This window comes from Pleurodeles waltl, chromosome 8, assembly GCF_031143425.1.
Source record: "Pleurodeles waltl isolate 20211129_DDA chromosome 8, aPleWal1.hap1.20221129, whole genome shotgun sequence".
In the NCBI taxonomy this organism is placed as follows: Eukaryota; Metazoa; Chordata; class Amphibia; order Caudata; family Salamandridae; genus Pleurodeles; species Pleurodeles waltl.
The window spans coordinates 41188371-41215907 of NC_090447.1; the positions used below are offsets into that span (position 1 = coordinate 41188371).

Genomic DNA, 27537 nt, shown 5'->3' on the forward strand with positions numbered 1-27537 from the left:
GACCCTGTGAGCTGACTTCGCTTCCCCGGAACCATGCCACCGCCTGCCCAGAGGCAGTGGCCTCGTAGAAATCCAAGGACACTGTAGACCTTGCGTCGCTGCAGCCGCTGATCCCGCCCGACTTTGCTGACACCAAAGTGTCTTAAGTGCAACATCCATGATTGCCCGATGCCATTGCAGCACCTGTGGCCCTGTGACATCATTACGACCCTGTGGGGTCGCCCTGTGTCACTGCAGCCGCTGATCCCGCCCGACTTTGCTGACTCTGGAGTGTCGTAAGTCCAACGTCCATGACGACCCAACGCCTTCGCAGCACCTGCGGCCCTTTGACATCATAACGACTCCGTGAGGTTGCCCCGCATCATCGAGACTCCGCTGGACCTTGCATCTGCCGAAACCAAAGGACCGACTGCGCATCTGACCTTGCTTCACCTCTACTGCCCTGTAGTGAGGATCAGATACTGCTGCATGATGCTGCTGTCCTTGTGCCCTGTGGCACTGAAACCAACACCACATCGGACCCTGTGACACCGCTCCCCCTGACTCCGTGCACTGGTCTATTTTCTACTTGTTTACTAAGGTACTGTTCGTGGGGGTCTAACGAGTCTGTAAACTGCGCCATTGGTGTTGCATTGAAGGAAAGGACTCTGTCACTAGGCCGCATAACACCAACTTGCTGCATTTGTGCCTCAAAGCACTGTTTTCATACTTTTAAGTGCTAAATTCATATTTTTAACTGTATATTGTGGATTTTTTTTATCTTATTCGGTCTTATTTATTTAGATAAAATATTTACTATTTTTCTAAATCTGTGTTGTGTCATTTTGTATGCTTTCTTATCAACTGACATCTGACCAATTTCAATTTCAAATCTTTATTCTTTAGTCATGATTTGAAACTCAAAAGAGGTCCAAATGATCCAAACAATATAATACGTGCATACCATAATCTTAAACTTCAAAAGAGGAATAAAAGCCATGCTAAAAATTCATCAATGCAGACTTTGGAGCAAAAATTATCTTAATAAATAATTTAAAGAGAAGTCTTCAGCAATGAAATTAGTAGATATACAAAGTACTACGGAAATAGCAGACATTTACGTTTCTACTAGAAAAGTAGTAAAAAAACAAATCCAGATTAAAATACATGCAGAGATCGTAAAAATAGTTTAAATGCGACCTGGTAAGATGACAAATGACATTATGTAAAGTGCTCTCTCGTACCCTTTTACTTGAGAACTCCTCATTATCGAAGCCACAAGCCATTTGTATGAACTAATCAAAATAAATAAACAAACATAAATAAACCCCTCTCAGATAACAGCAATCCACAAACCATTGGTATAAATTCATGAGTCCTTTGAAGAATTAAAAAATTCTCATACAAATTACTTCATTCTTAGGAAAAAGGATAAACGTTTGTTGCGCCTCAACAGATGTTATATTATTCAGTAAAAACTTTAGCTGTAAATTACATCATTGCAAAGGTGATAATGTAAGGCAAATAAAGAGAACATGATTAAGACCTTAGCATCCTTGAGAACAAAAATTGCATTCTTTCCCTGCTTTCCCAGAAGAGAACCATTTTGCAGCTAAGTCATTTAACGGAAGCAAATGCATTTGAAATAAAATCATAAAGTGACGAAGGCCATGGTCCAAATACAAGGACAGAAATGTCTGGGCTACCTTCGGGCAGCTGGCCCAGGATAGCACCTGTAACATTTTCTTCATCACACAATACATGAGATGTTTCTGATGGCTGACTATGCTTATACTTCCTTTTAATAAGGTTTTAAGTTCTAGAGAAGAAAGGGAGGCCACATCCTCTTCTTGTAGGCCCAAATAATTCAAGGCCAGAGAGAAATCTCAGGAAAAGCAGTACTTGCCAACATCAGTGCCAAATTTTTCTTGATTCATGAGATTCCTCATAGTCTCCCTTCACTATTCTTCAGCTGGTAGCCCCACAGAATCACACTGGCCAGGCCCTATCCATAGGAGTTTACCAAGCCAAATTCCAGCCTAATTGCTGGAGTCAGAACAACAGAAATAAAGCTACATAATATTTGTCCCTCCATTTTCTCTAAAATAGCCCTATTTTGACACATTAATAGACTATGTCATACAATAATGTTGGAGGAACTTTCACCTTGAAGATGGAAAGCAGATGCATAAAATGCCTTTGCCCAATTGCATTATAGAATGCACATAAGCCATTTGCACATGAAGAAGTATTATCAGAGCAATAATCAATGTGGGTTTTATTCAATATGTTACCTGAGATCACTTTCCCTAGATACAGGTAAGATTTTATTGTCTCCAATTTCTGCAAGCCTATGCGCCATAAATAGTTCCAAAAATTACCAAACATTCTACTTTTCATAATCAATATCTTACTCTTTGAGACATTAATTTTCAGAAAGTGTGACTTTGTATGTTGTTAGGCAGACACCAACCTATTCTTCAACACCCTAGGTGTTAAATCCAAAATTGGGATATCATCTGCGTACACCAGACAGAGGAAAGGCCGACCACCTACATTTGGTGCATCTCCCCATCTGGCTGCCAAACAATTGGGGAGGTCTGAAATGTACAAAGAGAAGAGCAACAGGGCCAACAGGCACCCTTGTTTCAGCCCATTTCTTGTTGCATCTACTGTAGATAATCAATGGTCTCCTCTTAACAGCACTTGACACCAGGTAGAGAAGTGCAAAAGGGGACGTGGCATTTTCTACAGTTGTCCTTTTGTACAAGGCCAAGTACTTTAATCAAAGCCAGTATCAAGTGCAGGATTTGATCAGAATTATTTATGTATTTCTCCATCAGGGCCAGAATTGAGGACAAGACTCCCTTTAGACAATTAAACATATCAGACAACAAATCCTTGTTCTCATAAGCATTGAAAAAAGTATTGGGGCTCAAACATAGATCTGGAGTATCAGACATCCACCAGTTAGATTAATATCTTTTACTGGGAGTACTACTGAACAGCTGCATCCCAGGAGGGGCTTGCAAAGGGGAACCCACCTTGTTTCCCACAGTGTCCAGAGATGAAAGGGAAGCAGAGGGAGCTGTAAGTGCTTGAAGCAAATTGGAAACTGTAGCTATTTCGAAGTCCGGGATTGTAAAGTCATCAGCCTGAGGAACATTTTCCTTTGTTGACAAAGTTGATTGAACCATATGCTCCTTCAGATTGATGGCCACAGTGGGTATATTAGATGTTTCAATTTCTGATAAAGGATTCATTGGTATTTCCTGGAGACTCTCCCTCGAGGCGAAATGTTTCATTCCTACTTCTCTTTTATAGAAAAAAGTGGAAATTGCATTGAAGCCTTTCACAACATTCAGATGCAAGGACTTATTTCTCAGGGGATTAGCTTTGGTCTTTTTACAGGCTCTTGAGAAGACCAACCTCCCAGAGCGAAGCTTCTTGGTTGTCATAACTTAAACTCTAGTCCAATGGCCCGCTTTAATACGACTCACTGACAGAAGGCTTTCTTGGTGGGTGAACCAAGCCACAGACCAAGGCGTAGAACAAAGGACACTAGCTGCTCCCTAACCCAGACTGCCAGCTCACTTTGCCCAGCACCTACTTCACACAGGTTTCCCCTTCCTCAATCTCCAATGGTAACTGTCTACAGCCCTCTCCATCCACTTTACCAGAACACCTTGGAAGCCTCCACCTCCGGGACCATAGCTATTGAAAGAATAGGGCAGGGAACAATACCACTATGGGGATGGAAGGGTTAAACTGTACCTTCTGCTAATTGACACATTAGTGCTGGGATTGTGTGGCACAAGCAACTGAATCACAGAGGCAAGATCAAAGACTTAGGACAAAAGTTCCAAGGCTCCATGCAATAGATGAAATGTATTCTTATGCTAATGTTAGCATAAGCAGCAGTCAAAGAGTAAAAAGAGTTGGTGAGGGCCAAGCAGATGGAAAATAATAGTTCAGTGGATCATGTCACTCTATTCCAACTAAAGATTGTCTAGGTCATGTTAGTCAAGGGCGTAAGCATATAGTGGGACCAAAACAAACAGTTAATTATAAAGGGAAGTCAGCATATATGAAATTATCTCATACTCACTGCATGGAGGAGTGCCCTTAAAATCCTGAGAGGATTGTTTTTGTTGTTAAAGGCTCTTAATATCCTTGAGGGCCTTCTAGTACAGAATGCTAATTTACTGATGATAAAAAAGCAGCTGGGGAGGAGAGGGTGAGTAGGGGAAGAGGGAACAATAAGCAAGTGCCACTGTGGGAGTCAGAAGCCGGGAGTAAGGTCAAAATGAGACCAAGATTAGAGGGGGTATGGCAATTGAACCCACTGCAGGAGCAAGCTACACAGGCCTACAGCCAACTGCTTCTGCTCCTCTCAGCAAGACCCGTGGTTCTGAACCTTGCCTGCATGCCCTCCCTGCCGTCCCACTGTCACCGCTCCCATGGTGCTTTGCAACTAGGGCAGCGTCCAAGTCAGAAATCTAACATGACTATGCCTGAGGGCTTCTCCACACTAAGGTCCTCATTAAGACTTTGACGGTTTGACGGCAAGACCGCCGCAGTGGTGGCTGCCAAAAAAACGCCATGTTGGCATTCATCCGACCACCATATTAAGAGTTACACTGTGAAGTCTGCCAAAAAAAGCCAAATTTCCAAAACCGCCAGGACACTGGAAGACAGAAAAGAGGCTGTCCCACCACCAGCACCACCAGGCTGACAGAAATCCTTGCATCTTATTACGATCCACAAATCACAACAGTAAACCATTGGTGGTGGAAACCGCAGTGGTCTGAACTCACATCACACTGAACACTACATCACATTGAATAGTTTGAATATCCCACCCCTGAAACACATCCACACACTCGACATACCTACACACTCCACTATAGAAAACACCCCTATACAACCCACAGTCCTTTACAACCAGAACGCCACACACAGCCACAGAGGAGGAATTACCATTACAGATTTAGAATAAAAATACTTTGGCACCTATACACATTTCACCATGCATCCCACACGTGCACAGCATACATATCACACAAGTTACCATCTCACAAAATACAAAACAACTGTCACCCAATCACATCACAGCACCTACACCTCATCACGAACGGTTCCTTCCACCGATTCTTGTTACACCACCTCACCATCTTTACCATCACTATTGTGCCCCCACAAAAACACCCCGTTTCACAGATGATGAGCTGCAGGTAATGGTGGATGAAATTGTCAGGGTAGAGACACACTTTTTTGAGTACAGGTACTGCAAACATCAAAAGCTAGGAAAATGGAGTTATGGCAAAAAATAGTCGACAGGGTCAATTCTGTGGGCAGCTACCCACGCACAATTGAAAACATCAGGAAGAGGTTGAATGACCTCTGGTAATAGGTAAGTTCCATGGCATCCAGGCACCAGTTGGAGGTACTCAAGACTGGCGGTGAGCCCCCCTCTTCCCTAAGAGTTTACATCATGGGAGGAGAAGGTATTGGAAATCCTGCATCCTGACGGCCTGATAAGGATTCCAGTCAGCAGGATTTTGTATCACCATTCTAGCAATACTAAATATGACCTTCCTACTCCTTTCAGATCAGCAGCTACCACTCAAACAATGAATGAGGGCAGCCCCAATGTTAGCTTATGAAGGGAGCAGGCCTCACAGCAGTGTAAACATGAATTTAGGAGTTTTACACTACCAGGACATGTAAACTACACAGGTACATGTCCTGCCTTTTGCCTACACAGCACCCTGCCCCCTGGGTTACCTAGGGCATACCTTAAGGGTGTCTTACATGTAGAAAAAGGGGAGGTTTAAGCTTGGCAAGTACTTTTAAATGCCACATCGATTTGGCAGTGAAAATGCACACACAGGCCTTGCAATGGCAGGCCTGAGACAAGGTTAAGAAGCTACTCAAGAGGGTGGCACAATCAGTGCTGCAGGCCCACTAGTAGCATTTAATCTACAGGCCCTGGGCATATATAGTGCACTCTTCTAGGGACTTATAAGTAAACTAAATAGTCCAATTGGGTATGATCGAATGTTTTCATGTTTAAAGGGAGAGAGCAGATGCACTTTAGCACTGGTTAGCAGTGGTAAAGTGCGCAGATTCTTAAAACCAGCAAAACAGTATCTAAAAAGTGGAGGGAGGGAGGCAGGCAAAAAGTTAGGGGTGACCACCCTAAGGCTGTCCGGTCTAACAAGTTTGATTTAAAATGAAAGGATTATAATAGAGTTGTATACAGAGTGATTGGTTCATTTCTATGAGAACATCCCCTCTCTACTAATAGGACTGTCAGAAATTATAGGTTGGGTGTTAGAGGGTTTAATGAGTCATTTATCCCTTCACAAAGGCATTTCTTCTGACACAATATGGTGTAAGAAAGGGTTTATAGACAACAAGATCTCTACTGATACCTCTTATATCTGTAGAGAGGAAAGGCTTAGTGCATACGTTTTTAAAGAAGTGACAGGTCCTCTTCTACCAGATTCAAACAGGGTACAGTTTGGTTACAGTACTGTTTCATGAACAAGTAGGCGTTTACACAAGCCCATTCAGACTGAATGGTTCACATTTATAACAGCACACCATCTCTCCTGACAGCCTTGTATAGGTTAAACAGTAGGTGTGAAGGGGTTTAGTAGTAGAGGCATGTGTCTCAAAAGATGTTTCCTCATACAGCTATCTGTATAATCTCACTTCTGAAGAATATAATGGATTTATATAGGAGACACTATACAAACACTAGGCCTTCTCTAATTATCACACCTAAACATACCACACATTCTATGTGGTTCAGTTTCAGGAGAGAGAGAGGTCCATTTTCTTTTAAGGGTACACATGCTAAATGCTTATTTTGTTTGTCAGCAGAGATTGTCTGTTCAGAGATCTCTTCATGGTGAGGGATGGGTGTGATAGGCTTTACTGCAAAGCCATACCTCTCTAAAGATGTTTTTTCAGCTTCCAAATGTTCCCATGGTCCATATGACTTTGAGACACATGAGATCTTTATTGTTGCAGGATTTTACAGGGAGACCAACAATAGTAGGAAGGCCTTCCTGACCCTTTGACTCCAATGGCAGAAGCCAGACATCAAGCTAGACATCAAATTCAGACTTTTCGAACCAGCATGTATTTGAATCATGAAGGATGGCAGGTCCAAGAATTTTCTGGACTTAGGAGTCCTTTGCTCATTCCTTTATGGTCTGATGAGGCACAGGATAGACTGTGAGTCTTTGGACTCCTCAGGTGTGCACAACCAGCTGGACAACCTAACCCCACCAGATGGGAGCTGGGGCTCCAGAGGGGCTGCCACAGGGACAGACTGCGGGAGTGTTCCATCGATCACAGGATGGCAGAGACATGACTATCAAAGCAGTGGCTGACCTCACACATGACCAAGGCCATGATAAACCCTGATCCCTGCAGGAACTCAATCTGCCCGAGGACTGAAGCACGTTCCTCCTCACCCCAGCTACTGCTCCCCTCCTCTGGCTGCTGCTTCACAGGATATCTAGCACCCTCCATACAGATGGCAGAGTGTATTGTTATCTGAATGCCTGTCTTCTGCACTGTGGCTTTGCTGTGTTTCACTATGTTCTCCTATGTTTTGCTATGTTTTGCTATGTTTTGCAGTTTGTTGTCATGGTTGCTGTTGCTCCATCCCCTCATATATTGTGAGTCACGGCTGTCTCAAAGGGTGGGGCCTAGACATGTTGTTGATATTACCCAGTCCACTTCCCTCCTGTTCTCCTAACACCCTCTCTTATATAGTAGTCACTTGCTAGCACCCCAATGTTCTCCTCCACTTTCCCCTTCACCCCTGTGCTGACGACAATCACCCAATCCAGGTTGTTGGGACCCTGTGCCCCCAGCTCCATCTTTTTTGGTTCCACAGCTCCCCCACCTTCTTGGCAACTCATCCCCTGCTCTTCCCCCTGTCGAAGTAAGCCTCAGCAAGGCCTACTAGTGCAGGGGTTCACCCTTCTCTGCACAAAGTCCTCAGACCATATAGGAAGAAGTTGGCACAGAAACTGAAATAAAAGACAAAGTTTATTAAACCTCATGAGGTGGTACTACAGTTCAAACAGCACCCTTCTGTAATGTTTGAAGTAGCACACTAAACTAAGAGAGCATGGTCCTTTTTTACCCACGCAGGGGCTAAAAGAAGGTGGTACAGTTATAGAAGCAAGACTTATATACATTTAAGGTCATATGGAAATGCACATTCAACAGGTAGGAGGGGCTACCAGTTTTCAAGGACTAGTAGACACATTACTGTCGGTTACGAATTACTAACAGCTGCAGACCTTACTGGGCTTGTGCAAAGTGGGAGCTGCTAAATATAACTTTTCACTAGACAGATTTTCAAGAGTAGTTAACAGGAAGGTAGGACAGAGCACATGGCGAGCACATGGCAGCATGTGGCAGAGAAAATGGCTGCCATGAATACAAATGGATTCCGCAAAATGTTCACAATAGTTGCTAAATACAAATTGTCTTCTGCTAATGCTTAATCTAATCGCTACTAAATTACAACAGACGACCCTTTCAGCATTAGCTGAAGACATTCGTCTTTCTGAGATAATCTAAATATTCATTGTGTATATTTATGCTCATCATTTCAGCTATTTCTTATCTAACATGTGTTGTGCTTTAATTTCTGTAATATTTCTTTTGGTAGGCATACAAGCAGTAATACACATGGAGCAGAACATTGGACCACACTGAATACAGATACAGCATGTGAAAAATATTGCAATCATTACACACAGGATAGTCAGTAGGTTCTAGCCCCAAGCGGAAACAAGAGCCCAAAATCATCCAGAAAAAGTCAAAGTAACAGTCTCTGTGTGGATTTCTGCAGCAATTTTATGCAATTTAGATATTGCATCATATACTGAAGGTGAGTGATCTGGAATGAAAACGCAGCAAATACAACCGATGATGCGACATGCATCACCTTGATGAGCTAATATCACATCTAGTACCATACGATTTTGGAGTGCTACAATACTCGCAATTTAACGCTCCTCTGTAATATTCCCAAGTGCCAGAGCTGCCTGATTGGTAACACCTTCTACAACCCTAGTCAATAGTCTCACTTTCCTACTGATTAACGCAGCACCCACAAAGGAGAACAACCCTAAATTAAAATCAACATATTATTGCAGGCTAGTTGTTCGTTTGGTCTACCTCATTTGTACTTATTGTCCTTTTATATCTATTTTTACTTATGTCATTGAACAGTTTAAAATCTCGGTGATATGATGCAGGTGCCAAAAACACAGGGGGTAACAGAAAAGATACATAACACACACCTGACCACCCAACAGGTAGTTGGTAATATCCATAGTTACCACAAACAAAATATGTATTATGTGAAGCTGTAAAACTACTATTATGTACACCCTCAATAGTTAAAATCAAGGCACAATCGCTTATCCCCACTGGAATTTGCCCAATGCTACGTAAACATAAATCTGCTTTAGTTTTTGTAACAGAAATCACAAATTGTTCTTTCTTGTCAGAATCTCTTATATTTGTGAAGACATATGGTATTGAAACATTGTCCGGTTGATACTCTTCCCATTCCCATTTAGTTCCTTTGGCTTGGGGATACCCATCTTTGTCTTGGTAGCATACTTTATTAAGGCAAAAAAGAAGTCCGCCCTCTGTACGTTTTCCAGATGCAAACAAAAGCGTATACCAAGCTTGACAAGAACCATTGTGTGAAAAAGGAAGAGGAATGAAAGGTGTTCCTGCTTTCTTTTGATGCGCAGGCATCATTCCACATACCCAACAGTTAGTAGTATTTGTAGCATTATGAGTATGACGCAACATCTGAATGAAAGTATTATTGAAGTACGATTGACAGTGCTTCTGCTCATGATCGGGAAGTGTAAAGTAATAGTGATCCTCTGGTACTGGAATAGAGGCAACAAAAAACTCACGAGCAGGAGCCTTCTTTATAACAAACCAGGTGATTATTGCTACAACCACCAAAGTAACAGCAAACCCCATAGTACAATGATCACTTTGTTATTCATTTTAGCAACAGTGATAATCGACCCTTCCAGAAATTAATTAAAAACAATCGTTGGAGCTCTTATCCCTGAGCAGCCGCTGATTTCTTCACCACGGGCCAAGACGGGTGTCACTACTCTAATGCATTGCTGATCCCCCGCCCCTGCCACATTGGCTCTCCGTTTCACTAACCCAGGGCGGTAGCTCAACCAGTTTTCTCCAGCACTACAGATTTTTTCCTTGGTCTCAAATTATATCGCGATTCTCCAGAAATCGTATTGTCCGGGAAGAACTCTGCAGATAGCACGGCCTTTCTGCGTAGTCAAGATCTCTCGATGATCGGTCAGCACAGCAGGTTCCACCAAGGTAGGTAGCACTCTCTTGCAGTGAGTACTATGGACCCAATTCTTTCGGTTCATCACTCGAACTGCTGTCCTTGTCGCAAGGAGCACCTGCTCTGGGCCTTGCCACCTTGGTTCCAAGCTGCTTGATCTTTCAAAGGACTTAATCATCACCTGGTCACCAGGTCGGAGTTAATGGCCTTCACCTGTAGGTCTGTCAAGAAGTGCTTCTCGAACCTGTTGATGAACAGAAACCAAATTGTCGGTTAACTGTGCCAAATAATCATTCATCAGGACACAAGGTACATCATACTGCATACAGAATTTGGCTTAGGAACTCCCCAAATATTAATTGGCCTTCTAAATACTATTTCATAGGGGGTAAGGCCTGTTCGAGAGTGTGGCACTGACCTAATAGACAATAATGCCAACGGTAATGTGTCCGGCCAAGTTAAAGATGTGGAAGCCTGTATCTTCGCTAACTTCAGCTTCAAAGTAGCAATATACCTTTCCACCAACCCTGCTGATTGTGGGTGGAAAACCACATGGAACTTCTGTTTGATCCCTAATCCTTTCAGGACATACTTAATAACTTCCCCAACAAAATTAGGTCCATTATCATTCCATAAAAGTCTGCAAACACCAAACCTAGGGAACAATTATTTCAAAAGCACCTTCGCTGTGGTAATGGCAGTATTATCCTTTGTGGGGTACGCCTCTATCCATTTACTGAAGGCACATACCACCACATACTTTAAATTGTTGCTGCGTTCAAGCTGAATATAATCCATTTGGTGAACTTCGAAAGGTGCAGTTGGTGTAGCAAACTCTCCCGCAGGAGTTCGTGTCCCTTTTCCAGGATTGTATTGTAAACAAGACTGTACTACTCTCTTAGCTGTACTGGAAATTTCTGGATGGTCCCAAACTTGCGTAAGCAACTTCGTTATTGTTGAAGCTCCAACATGTGCCAGCCCATGTGCCATCTGAACCATAGGTTGTACAAAAGCTATAGGCAATTTCCATTTATCCATCTGCTTATTCCGCCAACAGCCCTCATCATCCAATTCTCCTTCTTCAGACCATTGCTCACGTTCTTTCACAGAAGCAGATTTCTGTATATCTAATATGTCTTGTCTAGCATTATGCCAACGTTCAGCTTGTGACTTCACTACATACATAGAAGTAGTACTTCGCTGCATCGCAGTCTCACGTGCTACGCGGTCCACAAGGGCATTACCTTGCCCTATCTTATCGGTCACTTTCTTGTGTGCACTACATTTCACAACAGCTATTTTCTTTGGATATGTCAATGCAGTCAAGAGGTGATGCACTAATTCTCCATGCATTATCTGCATCCCGTGGGATGTGATAAAGCCTCTCTCCTTCCAAAGCAAACCAAAAGCATGAGCCACTCCAAAAGCATAGCGGCTCTCTGTATAAATGTTCACACGTAAGTCAGTACTATGCTCACATGCTTGTGTCAAAGGTATTAGTTCAGCTGCTTGATCTGACTTCTGTGGTATACAAGCTGTCTCCACTACTGTGTGTATTGTGGTGATTGCATATGCAGCTGAGGTCATACCGTCTGGCAACTTCAAACAAGACATCAACCCACAATTCCCCGTCTACATCTGGAAGGGACGTATCTTGCAAATCAATATGACCCTTTGTCTGTTCTTTGGGAAGGAATATACAATCATGTGTTTCTTGTGACTGAAGCTGAGTCACCGGATATGGCAACAAAGTGGCTGGATTTAGTGTTGCATATCTCTTCAGTGTAATGTGAGAAGCCAGCAATGTCAATTCCTATCCTGCCAGGCAAGCGCTAGTTAACTGTTGCGTCTTTGTTTGGTTTAAAAGAGCATCAACCGCATGGGGTACTAACACCAACAGCTTATGTGACAAAACTATCCCTTCACTCTGATGTATTGACACAGCTGTTGCCGCAATTGAACGAAAACACCCAGGCAACGCTCGAGCGAGTACTGCTGAAAAATATGCACAGGGACGCTGCTTATCGCCATGTGTCTGTACTAAAACTGACAATGCACATCCATCTTTCTCATGTACGTAAAGTGCAAAATGCTTTGCGTAATCTGGAGTACCTAACACCGGTGCTGAACAAAGGGCTTGTCGTAGCTGCCAGAAAGCAGTCTCACATTCATCTGTCCATGGGAGGGGCATTGGAGTATCTTTAGTCAAAAGTGCTAGCAAAGGTTTGAAAGTGTGTGAAAACCCTAATACCCATTGCCTACAAAAAGAAGTAAGACCAAGGAATGCACGAACATCTTTCTGAGTAGAGGGTACTGGTGTGTCTAAAATTGCTTGAATACGATCTGATGTAAGTGCACCGCCCTCCTTAGACAAAAGGTGACCTAAATAGGTTACCTTTGGTCTACAATATTGCAATTTCTTTCGTGACACTTTAGGATGGTGTGAAGCAAGAAATGAAAGTAAGGACAAAGTGCACTTTTCACATTGGTCAGGGGTATCAGCTGCCAACAAAATATCATCAACATATTGTATGAGAGCCACACCTTCAGGCAAAACAAAAGAATTAAGTTGTAGTTTTAACGCTTGACTATAAATACTACGACTCTCAGTATAGCCTTGAGAAACTCTGCAAAATCTATATGATCGTTTATTCAAAGTAAAACCAAACAAATATTGGCAGTTGGGATGAATAGGGATCAAAGAGAAAGCATTCTTCAAGTCTATCACAGAGAACGTAGTTGCTGTCTGGGGAACCAAAGTAAGAAGTGTTGTGATGTCAGATACCACAGGATATTGTGGTACCACAATCTTATTCACTACCCGTAAATCAATATTGAATCAGTAAATCCTAGTATCAGTATCCTTTTTCAGAATAGGAAGAATCAGACTGTTACAAACATTATACGGAACTTCCTCAACAACTCCAACTGCAATAAGATCATGCACAATTCGTGTGAGTGCTTCTTCGCCCTCCTGTGAAATTTTGTATTGAGGCAAACGTGGCAATACAGCTCCCTCATTGACATTAATATGTACCGGTGGAATAATCATTTGTCCCACATCAATATCTGAAGTTGCCCACACAAGTACTACGGAGTGAAGCTAATGCAATATCCTCTTTAACAAGACAAACTCTTTCCATCACAGGATGATTATCATTCAAAATAACACGCACCCCTTCAGGAGAGCATCGTATTGTAGCCCTGAAATACTTGAGCACATCAAGACCCACAATATTGTCTGGTGTATTTGGAGAAAGCAAAAATGGACATGGAGCAGCAAATTTATCAACATGGAATGCAAGTGGTTGTGACAATGGGCTAGGGGAAGGGGTTCCATCGATGTAATGGTTAAGCCAGACAGGGGAGCCCTTGGAATCGATTGTTTAGACAAGGCTCTACAAGTAGCTCCTGTATCAACCAGAAACTGATCAGTAGAACCCAAAACATGTGCTGTAACATAGGGGCCCCTCTGATCTACTGGAACTTCAACTTATTCCTTACCCCATCCTAGGCAATCCTATGCATAAGCAGAATCTTGGAAATCAAGCTGCACATAGTTAGACATCTGGTATTGGTTCCGTCTATCAAAAGTGTTAAACCCATCCTGCCCTCGTACATTAGCATCAAACCTAGAATGATTATTCGTGTTTTTTCTAGGCCCTGAATATCCTGAGCGATTTCTCATTTGTCCCCAATCACGTGAACACTGCTGAACACGTAGTGGTGGACAATCGGCAGCCCAATGCCCAAATTTCTTACAATACGCACACTGATCAACAGACAAATTCGAACGAGTGTAAGAAGAACCATAAGATCCACATCCACCTCTATCACTACCTCTAAAAGGTGGACCATATGCTTGAGCCAACATAACCTTCGTCTTTAATTCTTTAAGCTCTTTATCCTCGCTACCTTTTGCTTCTAATTCCTGACGTTCATAATACTGAGCCATAGTCAAAAGAGAAACCGGCGTAGAGGTAGTCCATGAGCTTTCACTAGCTTTTAGACGACTAGCTATTCCTGGTAACAGATTTGCGACATATTTATGGACGAACAAATGTCTGCCCGTATCATCTGATAGTAACTGGCCGCTAAAATCATGAAATGCTTCTTCAAAGCGTGTAAAGAAATCAGAGACCGATTCATCTGCCTTTTGCTTACAAGACGCTAAAACAGTCCAGAACTTAACTAATATGGCTGCGGGAAGATCTAGAATCAACTGATACAGCTTTTTCGCAGGTTCCCTATCCCCGTCCATCTGTTCTAATTCTTTCCATGACGCCCCAAAACTACACGATCATGAAATTTACGAACAGTTCTCCACATATCGGGTGGTAATATCAATCCGAAAAATAAATCAATGTCAGCCAAAGTCATAGTACAAGAACTAATTGCTCCCTCAACTTCCTCATAAAAGGCGGCTGGATTTTTCCACGGGTCAGGTAATGCTGTTTTAAGTGCCATTACATCTGCCCTATTCCAAGGAGTATACACCCAATTATGAAATAAAATAACCCTTAGCATCAACAGAAGTTTTATCATCACTTGTACCCAATCCTTTAGGAGGAACATACAAAGGCGCGGCCTCCTGCATTGGTTTCGTGTGAACTATCATAGTCTTATCTGTTCCAAAGATGGAAGCTTGTACCTCGCCGGTCTGAGATGTCCGTGCAACTACGGCCATGGCCGTTTTCTCCTCTCGCAAACGGTCTGCTGCAACACATAATTTCACCAAACGCCTGATTGCATCAGCCACCTGGGAGAAAACAAAAAGATCATCACGCATTTGCTTACGCTCAGCTGCTACATCATCGGGCTCTAACTCATCAGAAAATTTCTGAAATAGTTCAATAACTTCTGTGGAAAATGCCTCAGTGAAATATAGCTGCTCCTTTTCCGTCCACCCTTTCATGTTGTCTAAAAGTTCAGAAGCAGAGACAACGCTACAAATTGCTTTACAAGCAATAGATCTAAGCTCAGACGCACGGTCAGCAGGGAACATAGAGCGACTGTCTTGTATCTTCTGTTGCTCCGTACCGGAGACCTCAGCTAACTCATGAGGGGCAGAAGGAACGACATACAGAGGTGGAGGGCGATCTAGTAACAAAAAATCATTGTGCGGTTTATTAAGGATAGGATAGAGAGGTTGCCGAACAGTGAATTGGCCAGTTACCTGCAATTTACGCTCTTTATCTTCTATCTCCTTTAAGTCATTTATTTCTTTCTTTCTCATTTCCAATGCTCTCACATATACATTCTTCCGCTGCTCTTTCTCAAGCAAGGCTTGCTCACGCTTCACTCGTCCACGCACTTCTTTCTGCCACATTCGTACACAGTCAAACATATCTTGTCTAGACCTTTGCTTACACATACATTGTTCCACATACTCAATCTTTCGCAAATCAAATGACCCATGCATAGGTCAAAGTAACTCAGGATCCATACAAATGTATTTATTCCATAATGTGCTGTACATTATAGAAGAAAGACCATATTTAACATACATATCTCTATTGGGCGTCCCCTCTGGGGGTGACGGTTGTGATTCTTCCCGTCTCAAATTGGTACCATTACAAAAGCAACACATTCTACGAAGTGCACTAAAAACAGGCATCCCACAAATAGTGCAGAATATGCAATATTATAATCAAAGTAGCACTTATGGTACCTTTAGTACGATGTGCCGTTCAAATCAAAATTAAATTGGAGAAAATTCTCCTCATTACATGCCTATATAAATTGCAATTTATATATCAATTCAAAGGACACAAATTGACTAGTCACCCAAAGCACGAGAGACACAGTAAGTGGTGCTATACTTCATTACCAAACAAAGGCATCAAAACCCACCGAATGTGCCGTACCAATCACAGGGCGTCCAGGTTCCAACTGCCAAGTTCTATAATCGAGCAAATGGTCACTGCACGATGAATGAACAAAAAGGATCTCAGTCGAGGACCGGCACCACCTGGATGGTCAAATCAGAAAGAAGGGAAAAACGCTATGGTTGCCAAGACTCGGGTCTCCTCAGGCATTGATCGTCCACAGCGAGATCCCAATCCTTCGTCGCGACCAATCTGTCTGGCGTCCGAGTCGCCGATGAGTCTCTGTTCGGATGCCAATTTGTTGAAGTAAGCCTCAGCAAGGCCTACTAGTGCAAGGGGTTCGCCTTTCTCTGCACAAGGTCCTCAGACCATATAGGAAGACGTTGGCACAGAAACTGAAATAAAAGACAAAGTTTATTAAACCTCATGAGGAGGTACTACAGTTCAAATAGCACCCTTCGGTAATGTTTGAAGTAGCACACTGAACTAAGAGAGCATGGTCCTTTTATACTCACACAGGGGCTAAAAGAAGGTGGTACAATTATAGAAGCAAGACTTATATACATATAAGGTCATATGGAAATGCACAGTCGACAGGTAGGAGGGGCTTACAGTTTTTAAGGACTAGTAGACACATTACTGTTGGTTACTAATTACTAACAGCTGCAGACCTTACTGGGCATGTGCAAAGTGGGAGATGCTAAATATAACTTGTCACTAGACAGATTTTCAAGAGCAGTTAACAGGAAGGTAGGACAGAGCACATGGCGAGCACATGGTAGCATGTGGCAGAGAAAATGGCTGCCATCAATACAAATGGATTCCGCGAAATGTTCACAATAGTTGCTAAATAAAAGATGTCTTCTGCTAATGCTTAATCTAATCACTACTAAATTACAACAAGCACAGGTCAGTATTACAACCCTCACCACCTCTATACTGCCAACCCCATAGCACCCCTTCAGCACCAATTTGGGAAGGACCACATGGACCTTAATGCATCATACACCTTCAAAGTTGAGTATGAACTCTAACAGATGAAGGGCCGTCGTTATGAGCAGAGCGAGAAGGCAGGGAGGTGACTGGCAGCTCAGCTGTGCTAGCAGGAGGCAGCACTGGCCATTCCAGCCATCAAATCCATGGATGACACTATCTTAATTTGCCACAGGACATTGTGAATTAATTCACGGTCTTCTACAAAGTCCTTTATACACCGGGGGTGGTGGCCTACCCTGCTCGCCTGGAGGCCTTCTTTGATAGAGTGTGCCTCCCGTGCCTAAACGAGTCAGAAAGGGATCTGATCCAGGGGGAAATCACTAAGACAGAAATTGCTCAGGCTATCTTCAGGATCCCATACCATAAAGTCCCCAGAGATGACACCTTCCCTTCAAAGTTCTACAAATGGGCAAGTGAGGAGGTGGTTACCTCCCTCTATGAGCCCTCTCACAAGGCTGAACACAAAGGCTTTCTTGGCTCCATCTCTAATAGAGTTATAATTGTGGTTCTCTCCAAACCGGGAAAAGACACCCCCTAATCTGTGGGAATTACAGACCCATTTTCCTGCTTAACTGTGACATTATGATCCAAGCTGGGATCCTAGTGGTCCACCTTTGGACAGTGATCCTGCCCCTGATCCATCGCACACATGTACTGTTCATTCCAGGCCATTCCTCCAGGAACCACATCTGCACACTTGCTCACAATCTGTGGTCCATCAAGGACACGAACAAAGACACACTAGCCCTCTCCCTGAATGCCGAGAAGGCATTTGACAAGATTGAGTGGGGATACCTATTTTGAACTCTGAGGATATTGAGCATGGTGACAACTTCATAACCAAGGTCTGGTGGTTCTATGACTTACTCACTGCCTAGGTTAATGTGGGTTTACTCTCAGACCCATTACCAGAGGGGGGGACTCAGCAAGGTTGTCCACTCTCACCCCTTCTTTTAGTTCTCACCATAGAACCTCCTACAACCTCTCTTCATCAGTCCTGTGACTGGACGGCATCCCAATCCCTGGGTGGGCATGGACCATTTATCTACACGCCGACTACATCCTACTTATACCTTTGAACCTATCCATCTCCCTACTGGCCCTCCTGGACACCATCTCAGATTTTACCATGCTCTCAAGTTACCAGATCAACTGTGACAAAAGTGAGGGACTGCCAATGTCTCAGCCGAGCCGCAGTATCCGACTACCCTTTCCAGTTAAAGTACTTGCTCCTAAAGTACTTGGGGGTGTGTAGATCAGCTGAAGGCTGGACCGCATAGTAGCAGACAACTTTGACTCCCTAGTGGTGCACATGAGCAGGACTTTTAAAAGTGGGCCCAACTGACCTCTCGCTATGGAGAAGAGTACAGGCAGTCAGGATGGTGACCATGATATAGGTATGTCATTGGCATTCTCCTCTTGCAGTTGCCCCTCTCACTGCTGCAGCCAGTGGATAAAGACATATGGTCTATCATCAGGGTTCATCCCACACAGGAGGCCAGCAGCAAACTCATGGACCATCACTCCTGTGGAGGCCTAGGCCTCCCCTTGGTTGAACATTATGCCCTGGCCCTTTACCCTGCACAGCTCACCTACATGCTTCCTAGGGTTGCTGGACCAACTGCTGTGGGTAACAGTAGAGCAAACCATGCTGGACTTCCCACGGGGCCATGCCACCTATAAAGGAGTGATTCCCATACTTCTGGCCCCAAGAACCCTATGTAGCAGACAGCCCATTGTCTCTTGAGGTAGAGGCTTACCTCCATGATCATGTACCCCTATGGGGTCACTAGGCCTATGCATCAGCTGTGAAGTGGCACAATGTTTTGACATATGCTTGAGCAAGGTGCCCTCAAATCCTTTGCAATGCTCCATGAAGAATTCAGCCTCTGTTCCACCAGTCCTGGCGCTATCTCCAGCTGCTGCATCGCTTCTCCTGCCGCATAAATGAGAGCGGCACAACTTTACAGTCCTCTCTCATAGTTTCCTACCTCAGAGGATGGGGTCACTTCCAGGGGGTGATGTCTGGCTTCCACGGCCTTTTGAGTCACCATATATTCTCCTTACTACTACTGAACAGCTTCTGCATCAAATGGGAAGAAGACTCCAGATGGACTATGAACCAGAGGACTGGGTGGAACTTATGAAGGTGCCAGATCATGACGCCAAGGAGGCATGTTTTGCTTGTTTATGTCCCTGCATGACTGACACTGGACCCCGGTGAAACTGCAGGCTGCAGTCCTGCCGCCTAATACTAACTGATGGCTCTGTGATCATGACTGCTGTTGCCTTGTTCTTATACCATAGCTGCCAGGTTTTCAGTCTGCTTACGTGAGATATTTCCATATGTGTAGTGCATTACTGCATGACATTTTCAAGCCTTGTGAGTGACACTTTATTATGAGTGAAATAAGACAGTTCCATCCATGTCAAGAGATTGTTTTCAGAAAAGATGCCCTTTTCTCATATGTGATGGTCCTTAATGAGTACATTGACCGAGGGGTGCTTTACATAAGAATTAGATAATCTTGAATTACATGAGCAAATTAGATGATTTGCTCAGAATCACTGAATGTTAGGCCGAGTCAGGATTCAAGTCCTCTTCCACAGTTCTAAAATAGATAGCTCTGGTCAATAGGCCACATCTCTTCCTACCTCCTCCTTATCCTTGTACAGTTCTCCAATTAGGCCCTTCTTTTACAACAGTTTAGACTGACCCAGTATTTGGCACATATTTAGAATCTTTGTTTTGGGGATGGACATCCACATCTGTTTGATACTATAGTTTGAGCAAGGGGTGTTTTTTTACATTAATTAGGTTGGTGGGTGGGTTTGTGTTTCAGTCTTCAAAGCTCTGTAGTTTGCTTGGTTTGGAAATTAGTTTCTAGGATAGGAGGATAGTTCCACGTCGTAATATATAAAGAATCCTATATCTCCTGATGAACACCAGAGTCATCTTGTGTCCTTTGAAAAATAGTACACGGAGCTCAGCTTTTATGTGTCCCAGCAAAGTGAGAAATTGGAACAACACAGTTTGTATTGTAGTTCAGGACACAGTTCTTTTGCAGGGTAATCTCAGGCATTGTGGTAAAGAAGGAAAATTACAGAAAATGTGTTATTTTAACACAATATGCATGGCACTTGGCAGGACAGATACACGGTTCCACTGGCCGATCCTTCTACGAGGCAGTTGGTGCCACTTTCAGTGAGATCCTACCAGTTACTGTACCTCTCCCCATCCTTTGATCCTACTGCATGTGATCTCAGACTACTCAGACATCTCATGACTTGAAAGCAGCCTATTCCACATAGCACTTGCAACAGTGAAGAACTACATTCTCTGCTACTGGTGCTCACCTATCTCCCCCTCCCTCGAAGAGTGGCTCTCGGCTTGATACAGTGTCCTATCACACTCTATGCTTCAGACTCCACACAACAGGCATACCTGGCAAGGCCCTTCAGTGGATACACTCCTTCCTGACAGGTAGAACACAAAGGGCCAGATGTATCATCATGGCCCTTTGCGATTCGGAAATAGCAATTTTTAAGAAATCGCTATTTCCGACTGGCAAAGTGTCATGTATCACATTTGATATTCGGTAACAGCGATTTCTTAAAAATCGCAAATGCTATTACCGAATCGCAAATTACGATACCGGCCCCATTCGCAGCTATGGGCCTGTTGGCCCATATCTGCGAATTTTTTGCATTTCCAAAATTGCGATTTCTGAACCAGAAATCGCAATTTTGGAAATGCAAAACCCCAGGGTGCTGGGGGGCTAAGGCCCCCTCTGCTGCACCCCAATTTTTTTTGGGGGGGACATGTAAGGTGCACACATGCCAAAAGGGCATGTGTGCTTTACATGTACAATTTAAAAATGCATTTTAAATGCATTTTTAAATTTTGCACATGGTTACCACCAAGTTCAACTTGGTGGTAATTAGCGATTCCTAAATGCCAAAATCGCACTTAGGAATTGCCTCATACATGTGCTAAGAAATCGCAAATAAGGAATCCTTATTGCGAATTCTAATTTAGAAAATCGTAATTTGCGACTCTCTAAACAGGGTCCCAATTTTAAGGAATCGCTATTTTAGCGATTCCTTAAAATTGCATTCAGAATGTATTTCATAGTTTCTGAACTGGCATTTTGCATTGCAAACGGGCATTCGCACCGTTTGTGAATGCAAAATGCTTTCATACATCTGGCCCCCAAGAGTCACACTCATGCCACACCTATCAGAACCTTCATAGATCGGCTGTGGAGTACCCCAAGCATCCTCATTGACTTCCACGCTATTCAACATCTACACAGCCTGTTCGCCCCAATCATCAGAAACTACAGACTGAACATTATCTCCTATACTGATGACACCCAGCTGATCATCTCCCTGACTGAAAACCCCACAACGTCCAAGCAGAACTTCCAAGATGGGATGGAAGCGGTCACTGCCTGGATGAAGGAGAGCTGCCTTAAGCTAAACTCCTACAAGACTGACATCCTCACCCTGGGACCCTCCTTTTCAGCCTGGGACAACTCCTGGTGGCCCTCAACACTTGGCAGCCCCCCACCCCTACAGACCACACACGCCACCTCAGCTTCATTCTTGACATAGAGTTCAACATGACAAGACATGTCAACTCCATCGCCATCACCTGTTTTGACACCCTTCGACTCCTACAGAAGATCTTCAGATGGATCCCAAGTGACTGTCGCAAAACCATGACACACGCCTTGATCATAAACAGACTTTACTACGGCAATGCCCTCTATGCTGGAACCACCAAGAAGAACCCAAACAAGCTGATATAAATCCAGAACGCCTCACAAGACTCGTACTGAACATCCCCGCCGAGAACACATCACAGAGCACTTGAGAGATCTCCACTGGCTCCTTGTCGAGAAGAGGATCAACTTCCAGCTCCTCGGACACACCTACAGGCCCTCCACAAACTTGGACTCAGCTACCTCAACCACCACATCACCTTTTACTCCCCAGCCAGACCTCTCTGCTCCTCCCAGCAGTCGCTGGCCACCATACCTTGCATAAAGAAGTCCTCAGCTGGAGGGAGATCATTCCCCTACCTTGCGGTAAAATGTCGGCAAACTTTACCTTTCCACCTCAGACAGTTGCCATCACTACTTCAATTCAGGAAGGATATCAAGACCTGGCTCTTTGACTGAACCCTGAGGACATACCCCACTGTGCCTTGAGATCCTATGGGTGAGTAGCCCACTCTAAAAAAAAGTTTGATAGATTGATGGATGTACCAGACAGCCTCGTATGAGCAGGTCATCTATAATATACAAGAAATATTTCTTCACTTAGCCACCTTTTCTCCATGATGGAAGATGCTAGATACTACCAATCCTTTGTGGGAAGACTGGGCAATGTGGTATAAGCATGGTCCTATGGCCTCACCCTGGCACTCATGAGAACCTAGCCTATCCACTGGCTCCTTCCTTTCTTTCTTCTTTCTTCTCATTATCCTGTCTATGTCCCCTCCCCCCCAAGGTCTGTTGCTTTCCACACCCTGCTCCTTTCCCCTCCACCTATACTCCCCATGCCCCATCCATGCCCTGGCTAGCCCTCTTACTGCAGATCTTCACGGGCAGCATTGTTGCAACATGAAAAAGTACTGATGATGTCACCACCTAGTTCTTGCGTGCACTGGACCTGATGGGCTTTTGTATGCCTTATATTACATGGCGCTCCTGTTCTACAGTATTGGTTTATTCTATTTGCCATGTTTTCTACCCCAATGCCCCTAACTCCTTTTTTGTACCAAAACATTAATAAAGAAAGATGAAACAAGAAAGACAGGGTCATTTTTAATTAATTATTTGCCACCTAAATGACAAAAATCCAATCAGTTGAACCAGACTTATGAATTTTTAAATATTAAAGTGAAAAATAGCACTTGAAAGCATAAAGCACTGACTGAGGATACGTGATCGCGCTATACCTGGTCAGAGTCAAAGGATCAGGCTGATCACAATGTAGCCTGGGTCGAATACAGTCCCAGATTAGTTTTGCTGATGTTTTACCTTCTCAAATTCTGTGCCAAGAGTCCCTTTCATTGCGGGTGGCAGTTGAACTGATGAAAAAGGGAAGGTTGGGCATCGCAGATGGACAGGATGGAGCTTTGCATCGGTGGTCCACACCAAAGGAAAGTAATAGAACCCACCCCAAAGCCCAGGAAAGTAGGCGTAAATGACAGGAACTTTCCTACTACACAGAAGAAAACAAAAAATCGAAGACAGTGCAAAATCCAAAGGGGACTGCAAGACACCAACAGTTCATTCTTGGACCTGAAGACGGGTAGAAGAAGGGGACCAAGTCCAAGAAGCACAGAAGAGTCCAGGAAGAACAGGAGCCCCTGCTAACCGGGATGCTGGTGCAAAGGTGGAACCACCAGTGAAGAACCAGAGTGAGTACTGCACTGAAGAAGATGGATGCGGATTCCTGGTTGGTGCAGAAGATGTCCTACGCCAGATGATTGCAATCTGGTTTGCATCACTGGATTCTCCCAACAAGCCTTGGCAAATGCAAAACTTGTGGTTGAAGAAAAACGGTGCTACCTGGGACCAGGAATGACCAGGTCGACTCTACTCAGGAGGGTGAGTCAGAGGGAACCCTCAGCAGTCCAGCGAGCCCTCGAAGGACCAGACAGCATGCATAGGAGTCCCACAGCATGGGGACAAAGGAGGTGCAAATGGAGGCCCATGCAGCACACAACAAAGGCTCCCACGTCACCGGAGAAGCACTCAGAAGGCTGTGCATTGCAGGAGGGATTGCTGGGGGCTGGAGCTGTACCTTGCATGAAGAACTTCTTGGAAGGTTGCACACATGGTTTGGCAACTGCAAAACACACGGTGCACAGGGGTACTGTCTTGTGTGGGGAGGAAGGCTCTTTCCTCCACCAAAGTCAGATAGCTGGACTTCAGGACAGTCAGGACCAATTGAGTCTACCACTCGTGTTGCTGGATCCACGCACTTCATCATGAGAAGGAACCCCAGCCACCTGTCGTCGCTGCAGAGTTTACCTGCTGGAGCAGGAAAGCGATACCTTCACTTCTAGGGAGATTCTTTCCCTCTTCTCGTGCAGGCTAAAGAATGGATGCCCTCTGAGGATGCGCGACTGGGAACAATTGCAGTTGCTGGCAGGAGCCGAAGTTACAACATTGCAAAAAGTTGTCCTGGCTTCTTTGTTGCAGTTTTGTAGAGTTCCTGAAAGTCCATATGCAGTTTCTTCAGTAAGAAGGTAAAGTCCAGGATGCAGATGATTCCTTCTGGAGTCTTGCAATCCAAATCTGAAGAATCACCCAGAGGAGAGACCCTAAAAAGCCCTGAAAGGGGGATTGGTCACCTAAACAGGTAAGCACCAATCAGGGGAGAGTTCTGATGTCACCTGCTGGCAATGGCCATTCAGATGCTCCCAGAGTTCCCTGTCTATCTGAAAATCAATATGGCAGAACCCAGGGACCCTCTGGAGGAACACTAAACACCACCCCTGGGGTGGTGATGGACAGGGGAGTGGTTACACCTCTTTCTTTTGTCCAGATTCACACCAGTGCAGGGACTGGGGGTCACAAAACCATTGTAGACTGTAATATGCAAGGAGGGCAGCATTTATGCTCTTCAAAGCATTTCCAGAGCCAGTGAGAGTCTACCCCTCCAATGCCTATAACACCTATTCCCAAAGGGAGGGTGTGTAAAACCCCTATCCCAAAGGAAATCCTATGTTTCTGCCTTCCTGAGCTTGAGCTGTACAAGTAGCAGGAGGGCAGAACCGGTCTGTGGGGTGGCAGCCAACAGGCTCCCTTCAAAACTTCACAAGGCTGGAATAGCAGTACTGGGGGTCCACTATGGAGCCCCCAGAGCGCATGGAATTATGCAAACAATGCTAAAATCAGCATTGGGTTATAATTCCAAGATGTTAGGCACCTTACATGACCATATTCGGAGTTATCATTATGTAGCTAGACATAGGTAGTGAACTATGGCTAGAACAAATATAAAATGGTGTTTCTGCACTCACAAAGTCTGGGGAAATGGGACTGGATGATGCGGGGGCACCTCTGCTAGTGAAGGGGTGCCCTCACACACAGGTACTTTGCACCCAGCCTTCACTGCTGGAAGGCCTGACATAGAGGTGACTTATGAGTAACCTGGTGCAGTGTCAATGGCAGTGAAAGGGTGCATGCAGCATTTAACACAGGTTGTAATAGCAGTCCTTTGGAAACCTTTTCATGGGTGCCCTATAGGTGTCCAGAAGAAATGCTGCATTCCATAGGGATCCCCTGGAATCCCAATGCCATGGGTACCTAGGTGCCATATACTAGGAACTTATAAGGGGGCACCAGTATGCCAATTATGAGTGGAATAATGTGTTAACAGTATCTAGCAACTAAATTCACATTGAGAGAGCATAACTACTGGAGTCCTGGTTAGCAGAATCCCAGTAGATACAGTAAAACATTCTGACAAACAGTTAAAACACACTCACATACAGGCAAAAAGTGGGGGTAACAAGTCTAGAAAAGGGCTACTTTCCTACATCTACCTCCTCTGCCCTAGCTCCAAGTGGGCTGAAATGACAATGCAGGGCTGTTAGTCCCCTTGTGTGAAGGGAGAGCACAGGCATTTCGGTTGTGAGTGGGGCTGTGCTCAGCTCCAGCCTCCCCCACCATCCTTATAGCAGATAGCCCATTCAGGCACACCTAATGCCTCTCATGTACGACTGTTTGGGAGGAATTCACAAAGTCTAACTGTCAGCTTCAACCATTCATGTGACCCAAGGCATGGTACGGGAAAAAGCCAACATTCTAAAAGTGACATTTTCAAAACTGTAATGAAAAATTTGACTTTACCATTAAAAAAGGTTTACCATTGTAATTTCATAGACATCAATCATGGCATAACTACCAACTCTCATTTGGAATTTACAGCTCATTTAATGTAATAAGAAATCTCCAATGTTAGCCTAGAGGAGGGGAAGGCCTCACAGTAATGAATAATGAATTCTGAAGTTATTCAGTACCAGGACATGCAATGTCTAAAATACATGTTCAGACTTTAAATTATATAGCACCCTGCCCTATAGGCTAGCTAGGGCCTTCCTTAGGGGTGACTATAAGTAATGAAAGGGGAGTTTAAGGCTTGGCAAGTAAGTTGAATGCCAAATCGACATGGCAGTGTGACACTGCATTCATGCTGAAATGGCAGGTCTGGAAAATGTTTTGGAGGACAACCTATATTGGTGGCACTAAGGCCCATATTTATGGAAGGTTAGCGCCACCTTAGCATCTTGAGTTTTGACGCTAAAGCAGTGCTAACTTAACTCCATATTTATATGTTGATGCTAGACCCGTCTGGTGTCAAAATATTGGTGTTAGTGCCATTTCTAGGAAGTACCAACCCACCTTGCGTTAATAAGATGCAAGGTAGGCATTACCCCCCTTTAAATGACATTAGCACCCAGCGCCATATTTACCACCCAATCCAGAAATCATGCACAAATAGGAGGCAGACCTAAATAATGGCACTAAGCCAGTTTAGCTGCATTATTTAATGCCTGGTCAGACCAGGCGTTAAAGTGCAGATAGGCCCATTTCCATGGAAGAACACCATGGACTGGGCACAAAGATGCCCACCCCAATCCCCAGCGACACCACCATCGACACATCAGCGGCACTACAAGAGGAGGGAGCCCATCCCAGGTAATTTGCAGATAAGTATATGTGGTGGTGCGCCATTTGGAGCCCCTTATGTGGGGTCCCCTGCCTGGCACTGGGTATGTAGGGCTTGCCCAGGAGACACTGGTCCCCTGTGCTGGACGTTGGGGTGGTGGTAATGACTCCTGTCTCTACTTAGACAGGAGTTGTTTTTTTGGCTGCTTGTGCATCAAAAAATGATGCAAGACTGGCTAGCAACAGATATTTTGCAACTAAGCAGCCTTAACCTAATTTCTGACTCACTAGCACCATTTCCCCCAATGCCATCCCTCATGAGTTAGCATCTTTTTCTGTGAGGCTAGCCATTCCTTAGTGCCATTGTCCGCCATTTTATGGCATTAAAAAAAATTATGCGCAACTGTGTTAGAGCAGTTGTGAGCCTTTTTTTCATAAATATGGGAGTGGGTGTTGTAGGCTAACTGGTAGTATTTTTTTAAAGACCCTGAGTATATGGTATATTACTCTACAAGCGACTTATAATTTACTTAAATGTGCCAAATAGGTATAAGTATATGCACTCAAACCATTTTTAGGGTTGTGAGCGCAAACACTTTAGCACTATTTGGTCCTCAGGCCAACCAAATTCAAATCCAGTAAGAAATAGGATCCTACT

General features: G+C 44.1%; 1 protein-coding gene across 1 annotated transcript in view; it reads right to left on the reverse strand.

The window, feature by feature from the left end:
- Positions 1 to 15596, reverse strand: part of LOC138249374 (olfactory receptor 56A4-like) — a 106658-nt gene extending 91062 nt beyond the window's left edge. The window contains exons 1-2 of the mRNA XM_069203334.1: positions 15537 to 15596; positions 15012 to 15119 (exon numbers count right to left, since the gene is read on the reverse strand). Coding sequence (XP_069059435.1) covers positions 15012 to 15119; positions 15537 to 15596 — 168 coding nt within the window. The remainder of the gene's footprint in view (positions 1 to 15011; positions 15120 to 15536) is intronic.
- Positions 15597 to 27537: the final 11941 nt, after the last annotated feature.